At 46.5% G+C, this 20,169-nt stretch overlaps 1 protein-coding gene across 1 annotated transcript in view; it reads left to right on the top strand.

The window, feature by feature from the left end:
- The window catches only part of LOC126267816 (mucin-5AC-like), an 85,189-nt gene that overhangs the window by 22,173 nt on the left and 42,847 nt on the right, over positions 1 to 20,169 (top strand). The window contains exon 4 of the mRNA XM_049973122.1: positions 11,201 to 14,016. Coding sequence (XP_049829079.1) covers positions 11,201 to 14,016 — 2,816 coding nt within the window. The remainder of the gene's footprint in view (positions 1 to 11,200; positions 14,017 to 20,169) is intronic.

The raw sequence follows: 20,169 nt of genomic DNA, 5'->3' as shown, positions 1-20,169 counted from the left end.
AAAATTAGTTTTGCATTATTTCCATTTCACATAAGTAAACTATCCAAGTTTCACTGACCAATACATTTCTTTGTCTGTGAGTTATACATGGTGTTACAAAAAGGTACGGCCAAACTTTCAGGAAACATTCCTCACACACAAAGAAAATATATTATGTGGACATGTTTTCGGAAACGCTTACTTTCCATGTTAGAGCTCATTTTATTACTTCTCTTCAAATCACATTAATCATGGAATGGAAACACACAGCAACAGAACGTACCAGCGTGACTTCAAACACTTTGTTACAGGAAATGTTCAAAATGTCCTCCGTTAGCGAGGATACATGCATCCACCCTCCGTCGCATGGAATCCCTGATGCGCTGATGCAGCCCTGGAGAATGGCGTATTGTATCACAACCGTCCACAATACGAGCACGAATAGTCTCTACATTTGGTACCGCGGTTGCGTAGACAAGAGCTTTCAAATGCCCCCATAAATGAAAGTCAAGAGGGTTGAGGTCAGGAGAACGTGGAGGCCATGGAGTTGGTCCGCCTCTACCAATCCATCGGTCACCGAATCTGTTGTTGAGAAGCGTACGAACACTTCGACTGAAACGTGCAGGAGTTCCATCGTGCATGAACCACATGTTGTGTCGTACTTGTAAAGGCACATGTTCTAGCAGCACAGGTAGAGTATCCCGTATGACAACTCTGCATTTGTAAACATTGCACTGACTGCAAAACTACGTTCGTGATGAACACTAACCTGCTGATGCTACGTACTGATGTGCTTGATGCTAGTACCGTAGAGCAATGAGTCGCATGTCAACACAAGCACCGTAGTCAACATTACCTTCCTTCAATTGGGCCAACTGGCGGTGAATCGAGGAAGTACGGTACATACTGACGAAACTAAAATGAGCTCTAACATGGAAATTAAGCGTTTCCGGACACAAGTCCACATAACATCTTTTCTTTATTTGTGTGTGAGGAATGTTTCCTGAAAGTTTGGCCGTACCTTTTTGTAACACCATGTATAGGTCCTGGTGCAGCAGAGAAAAGAAGGAACCAGCGTAAAAATGCGAATGTGTTACTGTTTTTATTTTAAAAACTTCGATTTGAAAGTGGGATTCCAGTTGCCTCATTCTACCTTCCTTAGCACCGTTAAAAATTTTCCCAAAAATTTCGGCATGCGAACACATTCGCGCTTTTTTATGCTGAGAAAGAAGGAGGATGGCAGTGGAAAAGAGACGAAAAGTAATAAATACTGGGAGGTAGCAGACAGTTGTCCTGTTATAAAAAGAGCGAAGGAGGCAATGGCAGTGTAAGAGAAACAGAGGGACGCAGAGGTAATGAAATATAGTTGACAGTGAAAGAACAATGCTTGGAAAAGAGTGGAGCTGAAAATGCTTGGAGGGGAGCGATAAAGAGAAAGAGAAAATGTAAATGGGTGAAAGCTAGTAATAATGAGGGACAGACTATACGATAATTACAACGAGGAGGATAGGGAGATAGTAACAGTGAGAAGAGAAAGAGAGAGTAAGAGGGAGACAGTGAGAGGAGACTGTAGTAGTAGGACAGAACGAAGGGGACTGTAGCTGCGACACAGGCGACAATGACAGAGAGATACCGACGTTAGGCTGAATGAGTGAATGAGAAAGGGAAACTGGAAATGGGTGGTTAGGAATGACTCACAGCGATGGACTAGTGGGTGCGAGTGAGTTACAGTTAGGGGAGCTTATAGGAGCTTTAGGTATGTTATATGTTAAAAATAGCGCGAATAAGATCGCATGCCAAAATTTTTGAGAACATTTGTAAAGGTGCTCTTAGAATGAGGCACCTGGTACCCCACGTGCCAGTCAGAGTCTTTTAAATATACAGGAACACATTCGCATTTTTTTTGTTATTTTTTTGTTTTTTTTTTTTTTTGTTTTTCGACAACAGCATTTTTCAACTGGTCCCAAATAAACTTGTATGCGAAACCTAAGAACGAAGGTAACTCCCGCATGATGTGTCACTGACACAGCTCGATGAAAGCTGGAACATACACAGAAAGAACTTTTACAATATTGTACAGAACGTAACCGAAACAAATGAGACGATCAGAAATGACTCTCCTGTTCAAAGACAAAAATGACACTAGAATGAGATTTTCATTCTGCAGCGGAGTGTGCGCTGATATGAAACTTCCTGGCAGATTAAAACTGTGTGCCGCACCCAGACTCGAATTCTGGACCTTTGCTTTTCGCGGGCAGGTGCTCTACGATCTGAGCTACCCAAGCACGACTCACCTTCCTTTTAATAATGACACTGACGTCATCCCGATTTGTGATGGCCTCTGGACATTACAAAAGGCGGGACATGTTTCTCAATTAGATGTGTGATCACCACGGGTGGTAGTGCTTGCTTTGCAACATGCTCCCTTGCTCTCATAAGAAGGTCTTGTGGCAAGGCGTCCCATTGCTCCATGAGCTTGGTTGACAACTCCTGGACGTCGCTGGTGCATGTGGACGTGCCGCAGTGCGTCCCCCCAACGCATCCCACAACTGCTGATGAAATTTAAGTCCGGGGAACGAGCAGGCCAGTCCATTCGCGGAATATCCTCTCGTTCCAACAGCTGCTCCAACTGCGCAGTTCGATGCAGGCTCGAATTACCAACCACAAAAATGAAGTATGCAGCTCTCAAAAGTCGTACGTTGGGAAGTAGCGCTGTTTCACAGTAACGTTATTTGGTGAGTGTACCATGTTCAAACATCTGGAAATCAGTAGGCACATGTAACACTAAGCCTCCCTGACCATTACACCTGGACAACGAAAACGATCATGTTCTAGGGTGCATTATTATTCCCATATCAGGATACGGCTAACATTATAGAAAGTGATGGTTTTGGTGGTCGAGACGTTATGGTGTGAGGGATCACAATGTCGCATGCATGTACTGACTTCCAAACCATCGAACACTCTATACTCACCAGTCAGTGTTACGAGTATTGTGACACTGTGCTTCACCGTATGCATGTTTTCAGGGATACATCCGGCCCTGACTTCATTTTTATGGGCGACAATGCGCAACCGCATTGAACAGTGCAGGTGGAGAAGCTCTAGGAACGGGAGGATATTCGGCCAATGGACTGGCCTGACCGTTCCTCCGATCTAAACCGCAACGAGCACGGATGAGACGCGTTGGGGACACGTATTCCAGTACATCCTCATACACCGACGACGATCCAGCAGTAGTCAATTACGCTGGTGGATGACTGGAATGCCCCACGACAAGAACTCCTCACCATCCTTTTGACCAGCATGCAAGCACGTTGCAGAGCAAACACTGCCGTCCGTGGCAATGACAGACACTATCAAGAACCATGTCTCCCATTTGGTAATGTCCAGGGACCATCACAAGTCACGGTGGCTTCATCTACATCTATATGACTGCTCTGCAATTTGCGATTCAGTGCCTCGCAGGGGTTTCATCCTTCGTTACGAAAACGTTCCAACAAGAAGGCGCAATATGTCACACATCCGACAAGACTTTGAAGTTCTCCGTGAAGCGTTTGGTAACCGCGTAACTTCTAAAAGCGCTTGTGTCGAATGGCCTGTTCGCTCGCCTGATTTAACCGTACCATACTTTCATCTGTAGCGTTATTCGAAGGCGAAAGTGGACTCCAACCGGCCGAGAAGCCGCGATGAAATTTCCAGAATTCCTCCAACAGTTACGAAAGATATGTTCAAAAACTGGGTGATAGGCCTCGAGTATTGTTTGACCGCGAATGGTCGTCATTTCTCCGATGTAATATTTCACAAGTAAATTCGAATAGGTGTAAAATTTTCGACTATTTTTTCGCGATTGGTATTTGAAATCGTCAAAACTTTGTGAAATATCCTGCTGCACTTTGCGCATGGGGTAGGTTGCACCTGCGGTTTCTTGGATAAAAAAATATTTTACATAATTTTGTTCAGTTGCAAAATGCGCACGACTGTTTGCAAGTATTTTATAAAATTAATGGAAATACTTGTCGCCTTATTCGAGATCCCCTTATAGCTTTTCGAATGGGCAAAAGATGGCTTCCTACTTTATTTGCGCCAAATCTGTATGTAGGCAGTCGTCAGAAGTGCTAAATCAGGCGTTCCCTTGCGTGACTAGCTTTCTTTAATTGTTTCTCGTGGACATTTGGTGGGTGGCGCTTCAACAGAGACTAGCTTTAAGCGCCCCATTACGTAGTACTGAACTAGTAATAGCCTAACGACCCTGCAACCAGACCCATGGGACTGCTCCGCGGCTTGCCGTGAGCGCACATCTCTCCCAGGTGTTAACTGGAGCCTCCGGAACGGACCGACTACTTGTCTTGCAAGTGGCCTCTCAGTTATCCTCGGAATGTTACGTGTATACCACTAGAATCCTGTTAGTATGAAGGGAACATCCTTGGCCTGTTGGGAGTCGCAGCCGAACACAGCGACTGGTCAGCTACTGGGGTGGGCCTGCTCATGAAATAAAAACATTTAGAGCTAGCTGCATTGTTGCACGTACCTGCAGACAGGATAAGTTGCACTACAGTTCCCCCTACCTCACCAATGATGACGGCTATGTATCGCCGATGTCAAACTTTTACCAGCGGGCCTGTTTCCAGAGTTATTTCTCAGAAAGAAAATGATTTTCTGCTACCATTTACTTTTTGAAAGTAGTTTTGTCTTGATAACCACAACCAGTTTCGAGAATTTGCTTTCGTTTTCAGATATTTTGCCTTATATAACGGGTGACCAAAAAGTTTCCGTTTGAAGACCGTACAGTCCAGAATCGGTACGCCACTGAGGCAAAATCGCCGCGAACATTGAGCAATCGTCCCACCGACGCACCAGGTTTATGGTACCCGTTTGGCAAACCACCGTGTCCCGCTGCGTGAAGAAGTTCCTAACTGCCTGCTGCACATCTTCGTACGACAGGAATCGTCGATCCTTCAAGCCCTTTTTTAAGATACCGAAGGTGTGATAATCACATGTGGAGAGATCAAGTCTATGGGCGGCTGCTCGAGTACGTCCCCTTCGAGTTGTCGTAATTTCTGCGTTACGACACTTACGGTATGGGGCATGCGTTATCATGAAGCAGCAACATCATCCTCCAATGAATGTCTACCGGTATTCGTCCTTCGATAGCCAAGAAAAGAACAACAAACAGCACGTTTGTCCTCTTTTCCCGCATTTACCGGACGCAAGTCGGAAAGACACGAATACCTCACCAATGCCTTGCCTAAACGTCTGTGTTTATAAGCCTGCCCAGAGTCGCTCTGTGTTGCTTATACAGTGCAGTAACTTCCTCAAACGGAAACTTTTTTATTGCCTCTTATATATGATTGTCTAATTGTGTACATCATTCCCTCGCGAGGTGCAACATTTTACGTTCCTCTTCATCTTTTTGCTGCAAAGCGAAAAACGAACTAAAGATCATTATTCATAACTACGTAATTCAATAGTCAAACTGAGGTAATGTCTATTTTCGGGTGTAATAGTCAGTAACTCGCCCTGACACACGATTGTCACACAAGGTAAAATGTTTATTAAGAAACATGGATATGTGAAAGGTTACATATTTTGTACGGAGGAAAAGACCGATATGTGAAAGATGATAATTTTTATAGAGGTTACGTTCTTGTTTTTGTTTCTTTATTTAGTCTCCATTGCTGCTGCACCATAAAGTCATCCCGCTGTGCAAAAAACAGTCAAATTACGAAAAGTATTAGTAACAGTCCTGTCAGAGATTGTTCAGTCTGACACCCACAACAAATCTGTAACGATTACAACAATTTAAGACGTATTACGCAAATTTGCGCAAGATATCGACAGTAATCATATGCCCGTTATTTAAAATAAAACGTTTTGTTTAACACGGACATAAAATGGCATATTCACAGGATTCACAGACACAAAATCTGAATTTAGATTTTTCGTCCGATTTCTGAAATAAATGTTATTACACATCTGTAAACTTTTTGAATATCAGATGACAGAAGACTATTGACATGTATGGTTATTTCCAGTTCGCCCTTTTCTTTAAGTTCGTGTACAGATCATTCCTGTCTCTCAAGTACTTGCAAAATGATTTAGGTATGTGTATGGGGCGAAAAGTGTGAAGTCATCCACATGAGCGTCTGCTAAAAGAATTCCCTAAATTTCGGTTACGCTATAAATGAAACAAATCTAAAGGCTACAAATTCACCTCAATACTTAGGGATTACAATTACAAATAACTAAAATTGGGACCGTCATATGGACAATGTTGTGGGGAAAGCAAACCAAAGTCTTCGATTTATTAGCAGTTCTCTTAGAAACTGCAAACAGGTCTACTGAAGGGACTGCTTACACTACGCTTGTCCGCCCTGTTCTGGCTCATTGCTGTGCGGTGTAGGATGAACATCATATGAACTGACGAACGACACGAAAAAGTTTAAAGTACGTCAGTTCGTTTTGTATTGTCGTGAAATAGGGGGAGAGAATGCCAGTGATATGATACGTGAAATTGGGCTGCAGTCATTAAAACAAATGCATTTTTCGTTATGGCAGGATCGTCTCACGAAATTTCAATTACCAACATTCTCCTTCTGTTGCGCAAATATTTTGTCCCCCTATATAGGGAGAAATGATCATCGTAATAAAACAAGAGAAATCAGAGCTCGCACAGAAGGATTTAAGTGCCCGTTTTCCTCGCGCGCCGTTCGAGAGTGGAACTGCAGAGAAGTAGCTTGAAGGTGGTTCAGTGAACCCTCTGCCAGGCGTTTAATTGTGAATTGCAGAGTAATCATGTAGATTAGATGTAGATGTAGTTGCTGCATTAAAAAGATTACGTATATACGTATAAAAAAATCGCATCAATTCACAAAACTTGAACCAATGTTAGCATTAGTTTGTAAAGAAATGTGGAACCATTTTTCTGCAATGTTTTGGAGAAATTTGAATCACTTTCCTACTCAATCAGTATATTATTTCCCGACTTCTTCTGGCGCCGCAAATATCTATAATTTCTGTAGCTAATCCATTAGGGTGTGTCATTTCAGAGGGTAAAAGTAAAATTTCGTTATTTTTGTGAGCGTGAAGGACCATAAATGCGCCTTTTGATGTGTAGTATCCTAATTTAAAAGGTTTATCTTCATTGATAAACATTTAACTTCGTAAATTTGCCGTTGATTATAATTTATATTGAATTTTCTGGCAGAACAACGCAAATTAATATAAACTCCCCCAAAATTTGTTCAAATAGAGGTTTAATGAACTCAAACAATTTTGTTTGTATTCTGTCTCTGTTACCAAACACTGTAAACACATTGTAAAAAATGTAAAGAACTTCAATCAATAATATTCACCAAATGTTGCCGTTAATGCATCCTTCTCATTGCACACGAGTACACACTTTGCCAGATGCCTCTGTTATGCGTTTCACACACGGCTCTGTGGACTGTCCATACCATGGCCACTTTGGAACGTACACTGGCTCTTGAAACAACTTTCTTACTTCTGATATTTTGAGTTTACAAGTAACTGGAGGTTCGTACACTTTTTCTGACCAGTCTATCAGTTCCAAAAGTGAAGTTCTATTTGGATTTACTGAAAGTGTTTTCCCACGCTCTACAGATAGGTCTCCAGGTGTATCATCATCTTCATTCTTCAATTCAGTTATCTTCTGGACCCTTGTTTTCCTTTCTTCTTCGTCTTCCAACGATAAAAGTGTCTGAAGCACCATTTCACAAAATGCAAACCACTATGAACGTTGGACTGTTGGCAAAACAATGTATGCTACTGCCTTCTTCTGAGACTTTAGGAGCTTCAATTAGTAAAGAATGTGACGGAGTCCTTCCATCCTAGAGACAATGTATGCTACTGCCTTCTTCTGAGACTTTAGGAGCTTCAGTTAGTAAAGAATGTGACGGAGTCCTTCCATCCTATAGACTTTCGATTTGATTCTAAACAGGGAGGGATAGTAAACGCCAACAATGTATTCCACAAGCAGTTGCAAAGTCTTCAAGTTCGCTGCCATTAAGTCCATGTTTTGAAAGCCATATGCGACAAATCCTATTTGGAGTTGTCAACCATCGAGAGTGGCTTACAGAACGAATTTCTAATAATGCCAGATCAGTTGGAAGTGCACCCGTCCTTGTAGCCTGAGTTATCCTGTAACGAAAAGCCTGATCTGTACAGAGGTTTTTGACAACAGTGTCACTCAATGGAACCAAACGCTCTGGAAAGGGTATTCTAAAAAATAAGGTTTATAGTTTAATAACTTTCATGAGTGACATAAAAAACATTTTCAGATTTTATAGCATATTTTTATCCTTAGAGCAGAAGCACAGACAGAAGTAATGATAAGGAGCCATTTCTTGAAAGAAGACAGTTTGCTGCGAATTTTATATGAAATTGAAGTAGCTGTTTAGCAAGCAAAACAATGTTACTGCCATTAATTGTACACTAATGGCCATAAAAATTGCTACACCAAGAAGAAATTCAGATGATGAACGGGTATTCATTGGACAAATATATTATACTAGATGACTGGGTGTTGTGTGCTGTCCTTAGGTTAGTTAGGTTAAAGTAGTTCTAAGTTCTAGGGGACTGATGACCATAGATGTTAAGTCCCACAGTGCTCAGAGCCATTTGAACCATTTAATATATTAAAACTGACATGTGATTACATTTTCACGCAATTTGGGTGCATAGATCCTGAGAAATCAGTACCCAGAACAACCACCTCTGGCCGTAATAACGGCCTTGATACGCCTGGGCAATGAGTCACACAGAGCTTGCATGGCGTGTACAGGTACAGCTGCCCATGCAGATTCAACAAGATACCACGTTCATCAAGAGTAGTGACTGCCGTATTGTGACGAGCCAGTTGATCAGCCACCATTGATCAGTCGTTTTCAATTGGTGAGAGATCTGGAGAATGTGATGGCAAGGGCAGCAGTCGAAAATTTTCTGTATCCAGAAAGGCCCGTACAGGACCTGAAATGTAGGGTTTCGCATGGATCGAATGAAGGGTAGAGCCACGGTTCGTAACACATCTGAAATGTAGCGTCCACTGATCAAAGTGCCGTCAATGGGATGTCGCCAAAAACGGATGCTACCATCATGATGCTGTAAATAGAACCTGGATTCATCCGAAAAAATGATGTTTTGCCAATCGTGCACCCAGGTTCGTCGTTGAGTACACCATCGCAGGACTTCTGTCTGTGATGCAGCGTCAAGGGTAACAGCAGCCATGGTCACCGAGCTGATACTTCATGCTGCTGCAAACGTCGTCGAACTGCTCGTGGAGATGGTTGTTGTCTTGGAAACGTCCCAATCTGTTGACTCAGGGACAGAGACTGGGCTGCACGATCCGTTACAGCCATGAGATAAGATGCTTGTCATCTGGACTGCTAGTGATACGAGGCCGTTGGGATCCAGCACGACGTCCCGTATTACCCTCCTGAAGCCACCGACACGGAATACGCTAACAGTCATTGGATGTCGACCAACTCGAGCAGCAATGTTGCGATACGATAAACTGCAATCGCGATAGGCTACAATCCGACCTCTATCAAAGTCGGAAGCGTGATGGTACGCATTTCTCCTCCTTACACGAGGCATCACAATAACGTTTCACCAGGTAACACCGGTCAACTGCTGTGTGTGTATGAGAAATCGGTTGTAAGCTTTCCTCATGTCAGGACGTTGTAGGTGTTGCCACCGGCGCCAACCTTGTGTGAGTGCTCTGAAAAGCTAATCATTTGTATATCACAGCATCTTCTTCCTGTCGGTTAAATTTCGCGTCTGTAGCAAGTCATCTTCGTGGTGTAGCAATTTTAATGGCCAGTAGTGTAGACTTGGAGAAAGCTTTTGACAATGTTGACTGGAATACTCTCTTTCAAATTCTAAAGGTGGCAGGGGTAAAATACAGGGAGCGAAAGGCTATTTACAATTTGTACAGAAACCAGATGGCAGTTATAAGAGTCGAGGGACATGAAAGGGATGCAGTGGTTGGGAAGGGAGTAAGATATGGTTGTAGCCTCTCCCCGATGTTATTCAATCTGTATATTGAGCAAGCAGTAAAGGAAACAAAAGAAAAAATCGGAAAAGGTATTAAAATCCATGGAGAAGAAATAAAAACTTCGAGGTTCGCCGATGACTTTGTAATTCTGTCAGAGACAGCAAAGGACTTGGAAGAGCAGTTGAACGGAATGGACAGTGTCTTGAAAGGAGGATATAAGATGAACATCAACAAAAGCAAAACGAGGATAATGGAATGTAGTCGAATTAAGTCGGGTGATGCTGAGGGAATTAGATTAGGAAATGAGACACTTAAAGTAGTAAAGGAGGTTTGCTATTTGGGGAGCAAAATAACTGATGATGGTCGAAGTAGAGATGATATCAAATGTAGACTGGCAATGGCAAGGAAAGCGTTTCTGAAGAAGAGAAATTTGTTAACATCGAGTATAGATTTAAAAGTCGGGAAGTCGTTTCTCAAAGTATTTGTGTGGGGTGTAGCCATGTATGGAAGTGAAACATGGACGATAAATAGTTTGAACAAGAAGAGAATAGAAGCTTTCGAAATGTGGTGCTACAGAAGAATGCTGAAGATTAGATGGGTAGATCACATAACTTATGAGGAAGTATTGAATAGGATTGGGGAGAAGAGAAGTTTGTGGCACAACTTGACCAGAAGAAGGGATCGGTTGGTAGGTTATGTTCTGAGACATCAAGGGATCACCAATTTAGTATTGGAGGGCAGCGTGGAGGGTAAAAATCGTAGAGGGAGACTAAGAGACGAACACACTAAGCAGATTCAGAAGGATGTAGGTTGCAGTAGGTACCGTGAGATGAAGAAGCTTGCACAGGAGAGAGTAGCATGAAGAGCTGCATCAAACAGGACTCAGGACTGAAGATCGCAACAACACAGTAGTGTCAACACAATTGGGAATTGCTAATCAGAACATAACTTTATGAAACCCTACTAATCCAATCCGGGATCATCATTCAGACCCTTGGGCTTCTTCGCTTCCCACGCCCGGGTTCCCGGGTTCGATTCCCGTCGGGGTCAGGGATTTTCTCTGCCTCGTGATGGCTGGGTGTTGTGTGATGTCCTTAGGTTAGTTAGGTTTAAATAGTTGTAAGTTCTAGGGGACTGATGACCATAGATGGTAAGTCCCATAGTGCTGAGAGCCATTTGAACCCTTGGGCTTGTTTCCACCCACAGGAGCAGCAACGACCGCCGCCGAGGGAGCCGGATGTCAGCACGTACAACCCGTTCACCCACCTGCGCAGCAACACGCGCGGCCGCCAGCCGGACAGCCGCTACCAGACGACGTCGTCGTCGACGACCGGCTCGGCGGTCTCCAGGGGGCGGCCCGCCACGGCCACCAAGCCGCCCCAGCAGCAGCAGCAGCAGCTGGGCGCCGCCAGGCCCAGCAAGGTGTCGTTCGTGCCCAAGCGGGGTCTGCAGGCGGAGGCGCCCACCGCGAGGACGACCACCACCACCACGACCACCACAACCACGGCTGCCCCGCCCCCGCCGCTCGAATACGACTCCAAGGGCGAGTATTACTACGACGACTCTTACGATCTGGAAAACGACGATGCTGCAGACGAAGACGTGTCTCACCAAAACCGTCACCCAAATCACCACCATCAGGTACCCACCGGTCACGGCGCCGCTGTCGGCGGGAACGTCACCGTCCCTCGCGCCAATCCGGAGCGACCACTTCCCGGAGAGAAACAGGTTCAGCCAGTGGCGGCAGTCCCGGAGAAATCCGAGGTGAACAACTACATCCCAATGGGAGAAATAACGACTTTCCCCGTGGATCAGAAGGAGGCGATCACAAGTGTCGGGAAAGAGCAGACGACACTGTTGTCGGAGATACCGACAACTCTGCAGAACGGCGAGTACGAATACTCTACCGATCCGAGCAGGGACTCATCTGGCATCCTCACCGAGAGCGGTCCGTCTGAGTTTCCGTCGGGCGTCGGCGCCACAGAGAAGCGTGCGGAAGGAACAGAAGTTGCGGACACGCAGCCCGCGATCGCAACTACCCAGGAGTACGTGCCTCCTGCCACGGAGGAGTACCCACCCCCTCAGCTGCAGGTAGAGACGGAACCCAGCTCGAACAAGTCGGCCGTCGCTTTCGAGATTCTTACGATGAATCCGAGACACACTCTGGTCGAGCAAGACAACTTTAAGGGTTTCGTCGACAGCTACCTGATCGACGCCACCGACTCACCTCACCAGCCACCGACAATGTCGAAACACACCACAGAAGAATCGGACACCGTCGCCGTCTCTGTAAAGAGCACTGTCACGATGAAGCGACCTGCAGAGACCGCGCTGGTGCCACGAAATCTGAAAGCCGAACCGGCCGACCGGCCGCCCCTGGGTGAGCCGATAATATCTGTCGTCACCACCAAGAGCGTCATAAATGGTACCTCCACCATCGTGACACTCCCACCAGTGACGTCGTCAGCAGAGAAAGCCGAGTCACGTGACCAGGCGTCAGAGGACGCGCCAGATACCGCTGAGGACGCAGAAACAGAGCGCTCTGTCGTCGTCGCCGTCGTGACGAGCCGCAGCGTCTCCGGTGCGAGGTACTTGCCGTCTGGTCTCATCAAACAGGAGGAAAAGTCTGACGCAGCGGCTGCAAAGAAAGTTGTCGGCGAGTCGGAGAATCCTCCCGCTAAAAACGAAACGCCTGAAGGTTCTTTGCCAGCACCAGAAACTGTGGAGCGCGCCCCTGAAGCAATTTCTCCTTCCATGACCAGTGACAACAGTTCCGTATCCAACATGACACAGTCTTCCACAGAAAGTATTACCGACAAATTGGACAGAGTGCAGTCTGAACTGGCCACCAAATTGTTCAACACGACACAGTCGTCGACAGAGAGTATTCTCGACAAACTGGACAGAGTGCAGTCCGAACTGGCCAGTGGAATTTTCCTCGGTGGGTTCCGGAACGGGGCTGACAACATAGACATACTGACGGACACCTCAGATAAGCCGCCCAACTCCTCTACGAGGCTGACGACACCGCCCACGACAACTACCTACAGGTCGCCCGTTGTCATCCGCAAGTTCACTCCACACACTCGCACGACCCCCAGGCCGAAAAAGCGGCCTGTCAGCATCGACACCATTCCTAGGGACAACCTCGACGGCCTTCTGCCGAACGGTTTCAAACCGAGGGGATTCTCCGGCCGAAGTAAGCCGTCGACGACCACCACCACGACTGCCGCCCCCTCGGCAATAAACATGATGGATATGCCACAAGGTGACCAGCCCATCGTTACGAACGCCACTGCTACCGGGGGATCCAGCGGACCGAGCGGTCTGCGAAACAAAATAAGAGTCCAAGATGTGAGCGCCTTCTTGCCTCCGGGATACAAGCCTCCTCCAGAGGAAGCTAACGCCACCGAAAAAGCCCTCACTCTGGAAGCGCTTCTAGGAAAGGTGAAGATATCCGCGCCCTCGTCTCTACTGCCGCCGGGCTACAACGCCTCCAAGGAAATGAATACGACACGGGACAAGCCAAAGGGCGCGCCGGTCGTCACCAAGGTAGACAGCATCGACAAGCTGCTGCCTCCCGGCTACAAGAAGCTGGCTGCGGAAGTGACGACTGCGCCTTCCAGCTCTGTAGCGACGACGACGTCGAAAGAGGCGGGCATCCTCGAATCGCTGCTGGGTAAAGTGAAGCCGGTGGACGTGAGCTCGTTCCTTCCGCCAGGATTCGCCAAGAATGCGTCCGCCGCGCAGGAGGACAAGGGTGGCAGTGGCAGTGCCCTGGACGCGCTGCTGGGGAAGGTGCAGTTCAAGGACGTGACGTCACTGTTGCCGCCGGGCTACAAGCCCGAGGAGGGCGGCGCGCCGACGCCGGCCATGGTGTCCAGCACCACGCAGGCCACCTACCGGTTCGTGGCGCCGACGCGGCCCGGGCTAGTGCGCAAGCCGCTGGGCAGGACCAGCACCGCCAGGAGCGTCGAGGCCAACAGGCCGCCCGTCCCCACCATCAAGGGCTGGGGCACCAGGTGGGTACATGCCTCGCCACGCCTCCCTGTACACCCGACAAAGCCAGCGTCCGCTCCCTGACATATTCGAGAATGTCTGTCTGTACCTGCCCTTACTATTTAATCACGAACAGGGCTTCATCTTCTTGGGTCGTAAGGTGACAACTGAACCTCACAATCACAGTTAAACTCGCAATCTAAACACGACACTCTGGTGCGAAAGTTGTTCAAATGTGTGTGAAATCTTCTGGAACTTTACTGCTAAGGTCATCAGTCCTTAAGCTTACACACTACTTAACCTAAATTATCCTAAGGGCAAACACACACACCCATGCCCGAGGGAGGACTCGAAAGTTGTTGCCGTCTAACAGTGGGAGGGACACCAGCGCTCCAAGCGGTGAGAAATCAGACTGTTACCTGCGTTGTAAGGACAACGTTTGTCTTTAATTTTTCTGTTTCATTAACGAAATAGTTGTTATGTTTTGCGTTCCTTGCATTAGTAAATTGCCAAATGACATGAATTAGAGTGAAAGAAATGTAAAAAACAGCCAAATCTCGCTAATTCAGTGACATAAACTATGGTATAACTAACTCATGAAGAAATTATTTCGAATATCTGTACAACTATAGCTTATTCCACTGAAACAAGACAATATACACGCACATTTAATGCTTGAGAAGCATACACTACTAGCCATTAAAATTCCTACACCAAGAAGAAATGCGTATGATAAACGGGTATTCATTGGACAAATATGTTATACTAGAACTCGCATGTGATAACATTTTCTCGCAATTTGCGTGCATAGATCCTGAGAAATCAGTACCCAGAACAACCACCTCTGGCCGTAATAACGGCCTTGATACGCCTGGGCATTGAATCAAACAGAGCTTGGATGGCGTGTACAGGTACAGCTGCCAGTGCAGCTTCAACACGGTACCACAGTTCATCAAGAGTAGTGACTGGCGTGTCGTGACGAGCCACTTGCTCGGCCACCATTAACCAGACGTTTTCAGTTGCAGAGAGATCTGGAGAATGTGCTGGCAGGGCAGTAGTTGAACATTTTCTGTATCCAGAGAGGCCCGTATGGGACTTGCAACATGCGGTCGTCCACGGTTCAAAGTGCTGTCAATGCGAACCAGAAGTAACCGAGACGTGTAACCAATTGCACCCCATGCCACCACTCCAGGTGATAACGAAAGTATGGCGATGACGAATACACGCTTCCAAAGTGCTTTCACCGCGATGTCTCCAAACACGGATGCGACCGTCATGATGCTGTAAACAGAACCTGGATTCATCCGAAAAAATGACGTTTTGCCATTCGTGCGCCCAGGTTCGTCGTTGAGTACACCATCGCAGGCGCTCCTGTCTGTGATGCAGCATCAAGGGTAACCGCAGCCATGGTCTCCGAGCTGATAGTCGATGCTGCTGCAAATGTCGAATTGTTCGTGCAGATGGTTGTTGTTCCCATCTGTTGACTCAGGGATCGAGACGTGGCTACACGATCCGTTACAGCCATGCGTTTAAGATGCCTGTCATATCGGCTGCTAGTGATATGAAGCCGTTGGGATCAAGCACGGCGTTCCGAATTACCCTCCCGAACCCACTGATTCCGTATTCTGCTAACAGTCATTGGATCGGCCAACGCGAGCAGCAAGTCGCGATACGATAAACCGCAATCGCGATAGGCTACAATCCGACCTTTATCAAAGTCGTAAACGTGATGGTACGCATTTCTTCTCCTTACACGAGGCATCACAACAACGTTTCACCAGGCAACACCGGTCAACTGCTGTTTGGGTATGAGAAATAGGTTGGAAACTTTCCTCATGTCAGCACGTTGTAGGTGTCGCCACCGGCGCCAACCTTGTGTGACTGCTCTGAAAAGCTAATCATTTGCATATCACAGCATCTTCCTGTCGGTTGAATTTCGCGTCTGTACCACGTCATCTTCGTGGTGTAGCAATTTTAATGGCCAGTAGTGTGGCCAGGGAGTGTGCTCCCTGCCGTCGTTGGATAAGCAGCTGCAGCAGCAAGTCGTATACTCCTAGCTCACTCATTTGTTACATAGTTTAATTCTTAATTTCTTTGCGTGTTTTTGGTACTTGCATTGCTAAATTCATAAATTTCGGGCGTATTATAGTATTTGAGAGTTGTAGCATCGCGTTTTAGTAGCTGAATAGTGTAAAATCGCGTAGTCTCCTTCCTCCGCCAAGCAGTGTGTCAGCAGTGCGCAAGTAGCAGCATTACTGCATTTACTAGGCAGTCTTGTATTTTAATAACGGTTTAAATTTTGTGTCGATTTGTTTGTGCTCTCTGTAGATTAATTCAGACATTCTTTGCACAACAGTTTTTAGCATGGATAGGGACTGCAACTGCTGTGTTCGGATGCAGGCTGAGTTGGCATCCCTTCGCTCCCAGCTTCAGGCAGTGTTGGCTTCGGTCACACAGCTTGAGGCTGTTGCCGATGGGCATCACTGTGGGGGTCCGGATGGGGGTTTGTCGGGGACGGCCAGCTCGTCCCACGCATCCCCCAATCGGACTACGACTGTGGCTGCCCGGGATACTGCCCACATTGAGGCTGATCCCTCACCTGTGGTAGAGTGGGAGGTCGTCTCAACGTGTGGCAGGGGGCGAAAGACATTCCGGAGGGCTGAAAGGAAGGCCTCACCAGTTTGTCTGACGAACCGGTTTCAGGCTCTGTCTCTGGCTGATACTGATCTTCGGCCGGAGAAGGCTACTTGTCCTGTTCCAGAGGTTGCCCCTCAGTCTCCAAGATCCGGGCAGTCACAGGGGGTGGGCTTACTGGTAGTTGGAAGCTCCAACGTCAGGCGCGTAATGGGGCCCCTTAGGGAAATGACAGCTAGAGAGGGGAAGAAAACCAATGTGACTCCATGTGCATACCGGGGGGAGTCATTCCAGATGTGGAAAGGGTCCTTCCGGATGTCATGAAGGGTACAGGGTGCACCCATCTGCAGGTGGTCGCTCATGTCGGCACCAATGATGTGTGTCGCTATGGATCGGAGGAAATCCTCTCTGGCTTCCGGCGGCTATCTGATTTGGTGAAGACTGCCAGTCTCGCTAGCGGGATGAAAGCAGAGCTCACCATCTGCAGCATCGTCGACAGGACTGACTGCGGACCTTTGGTACAGAGCCGAGTGGATGGTCTGAATCAGAGGCTGAGACGGTTCTGCGACCGTGTGGGCTGCAGATTCCTCGACTTGCGCCATAGGGTGGTGGGGTTTCGGGTTCCGCTGGAAAGGTCAGGAGTCCACTATACGCAGCAAGCGGCTACACGGGTAGAAAGGGTTGTGTGGCGTGGACTGGGCTGTTTTTTAGGTTAGATGGCCTTGGGCAAGTACAGAAAGGCCTACATAGTGCAACTGAGGCGAAATAAGGGGAACCAGCCCGTATTCGCCCAGGCAGATGGAAAACCATCTTAAAAATCATCCACAGGCTGGCCGGCACAGCGGACCTCAACACTAATCCGCCGGGCGAATTCGTGCCGGGGACCGGCACGCCTTCCCTCCCGGAAAACAGTGCGTCAGACCTCATGGCTAACCGAGCGAGCCCAGAAGAATGTTACTGAACTTTGTTTCTGTCGAGAATCAGCTGGGGGTCTTCATGCTGTGCGTTGACGATCCATAGGTTTACCTTCATTTTTCAACAGGTTTCTGATAATGCTGTATCCTGGTGTTCAAAACCATCGTCTACGTACAATTTATGATAACTGCTGATGTTATCTACTCATTATTTGTACATACAGTAAATTGTAACGGCCCCACCACGCAACCTTACGTTACTTCCTTTGTTACGTTCCACGTAGAGACCGATTTACTGAAATTTATTGGAGGATTTCTGTCTAGCTGCGTACCTAATCAGGAGTCCACTACTCGCAGCAAGCGGCTACAAGGGTAGCAGGGGTTGTGTTGCGTGGACTGGGCGTTTTTTTTTTTTAGGTTAGATGGCCTCGGGCAAGAACAGAAAGGGTAACAGCCTCAAAGGGTGCGGGACTAAGTCAGGACATGCGGGGACCGAGCAGCAATCGGTATTGTAATGGTAAACTGTTGAAGCTGCATTGGTAAAGTACCGGAACTTCAAGCGCTGATAGAAAGCACCGAAGCTGAAATCGTTGTAGGTACAGAAAGCTGGCTGAAGCCAGAGATAAATTCAGCCGAAAATTTTACAAAGGCACAGACGGTGTTTAGAAAGGATAGATTGCATGCAACCGGTGGTGGCGTGTTTATCGCTGTTAGTAGTAGTTTATCCTGTAGTGAAGCAGAAGTGGATAGTTCCTGCGAAATATTATGGGTGGAGGTTACACTCAACAACCGAGCTAGGTTAACGATTGGCTCCTTTTACCGACCTCACGACTCAGCAGCATTAGTGGCAGAACAACTGAGAGAAAATTTGGAATACATTGCACATAAATTTTCTCAGCATATTATAGTCTTAGGTGGAGATTTCAATTTACCAGATATAGACTGGGACACTCAGATGTTTAAGATGGGTGATAGGGACAGAGCATCGAGTGACATTATACTGAGTGTACTATCCGAAAATTACCTCGAGCAATTAAACAGAGAACCGACTCGTGGGGATAACATCTTGGACCTACTGATAACAAACAGACCCGAACTTTTCGACTCTGTAAGTGCAGAACAGAGAATCAGTGATCATGAGGCCGTTGCAGCATCCCTGAATATAGAAGTTAATAGGAATATAAAAAAGGGAGGAAGGATTATCTATTTAGCAAAAGTAATAGAAGGCAGATTTCAGACTACCTAACAGATCAAAACGAAAATTTCTGTTCCGACACTGACAATGTTGAGTGTTTATGGAAAAAGTTTAAGGCAATTGTAAAATGCTTTTTAGACAGGTACGTTCTGAGTAAAACTGTGAGGGACGGGAAAAACCCACCGTGGTTCAACAACAAAGTTTGGAAACTACTGCGAAAGCAAAGAGAGCTTCACTCCAAGTTTAAAAGCAGCCAAAACTCCTCAGACAAACGATGTCAAAGTTAGCGTAAGGAGGGCTATGCGTGAAGCGTGCAGTGAATTCGAAAGTAAAATTCTATGTACCGACTTGACAGAAAATCCTGGTCTTACGTTAAATCAGTAAGTGGCTCGAAACAGCATATCCAGACACTCCGGGATGATGATGGCATTGAAACAGAGGATGACGTGCATAAAGCTGAAATACTAAACACCTTTTTCCAAAGCTGTTTCACAGAGGAAGTCCGCACTGCAGTTCCTTCTCTAAATCCTCGCACAAACGAAAAAATGTCTGACATCAAAATAAGTGTCCAAGGAATAGAAAAGCAACTGGAATCACTCAACAGAGGAAAGCCCACTGGACCTGACAGAATACCAATTCGATTCTACACAGAGTACGCGAAAGAGCTTGCCCCCCTTCTAACAGACGTGTACCGCAAGTCTCTAGAGGAACGGAACGTTCCAAATGATTGGAAAAGAGCACAGGTAGTCCCAGTCTTCAAGAAGGGTCGTCGAGCAGTTGCGCAAAACTATAGGCCTATATCTCTGACGTCGATCTGTTGTAGAATTTTAGAACATGTTTTTTGCTCGATTATCATGTCGTTTTTGGAAACCCAGAATCTACTCTGTAGGAATCAAGATGGATTCCGGAAACAGCGATCGTGTGAGACCCAAAAAATATTAGATACAGGCTCCCAGGTAGATGCCATTTTCCTTGACTTCCGGAAGGCGTTCGATACAGTTCTGCACTGTCGCCTGATAAACAAAGTAAGAGCCTACGGAATATCAGACCAGCTGTGTGGCTGGATTGAAGAGTTTTTAGCAAACAGAGCACAGCATGTTGTTCTCAATGGAGAGACGTCTACAGACGTTAAAGTAACTTCTGGCGTGCCAGAGGGGAGTGTTATGGGACCATTGCTTTTCACAATATATATAAATGGCCTAGTAGATAGTGTGGGAAGTTCCATGCGGCCTTTCACGGATATTGCTGTAGTATACAGAGAAGATGGAGCATTAGAAAACTGCAGCGAGATGCAGGAAGGTCTGCAGCGGATAGGCACTTGGTGGAGGGAGTGGCAACTGCCCCTTAACATAGACAAATGTAATTTATTGCGAATACATGGAAAGAAGGATCCTTTATTGTATGATTATATGATAGCAGAACAAACACTGGTA

The sequence above is a fragment of the Schistocerca gregaria genome, chromosome 4 (assembly GCF_023897955.1).
Source record: "Schistocerca gregaria isolate iqSchGreg1 chromosome 4, iqSchGreg1.2, whole genome shotgun sequence".
NCBI classification, from domain to species: Eukaryota; Metazoa; Arthropoda; class Insecta; order Orthoptera; family Acrididae; genus Schistocerca; species Schistocerca gregaria.
The sequence above is the reverse complement of the archived record's forward strand: the minus strand, read 5'-3'. Positions and strand labels throughout refer to the sequence as shown.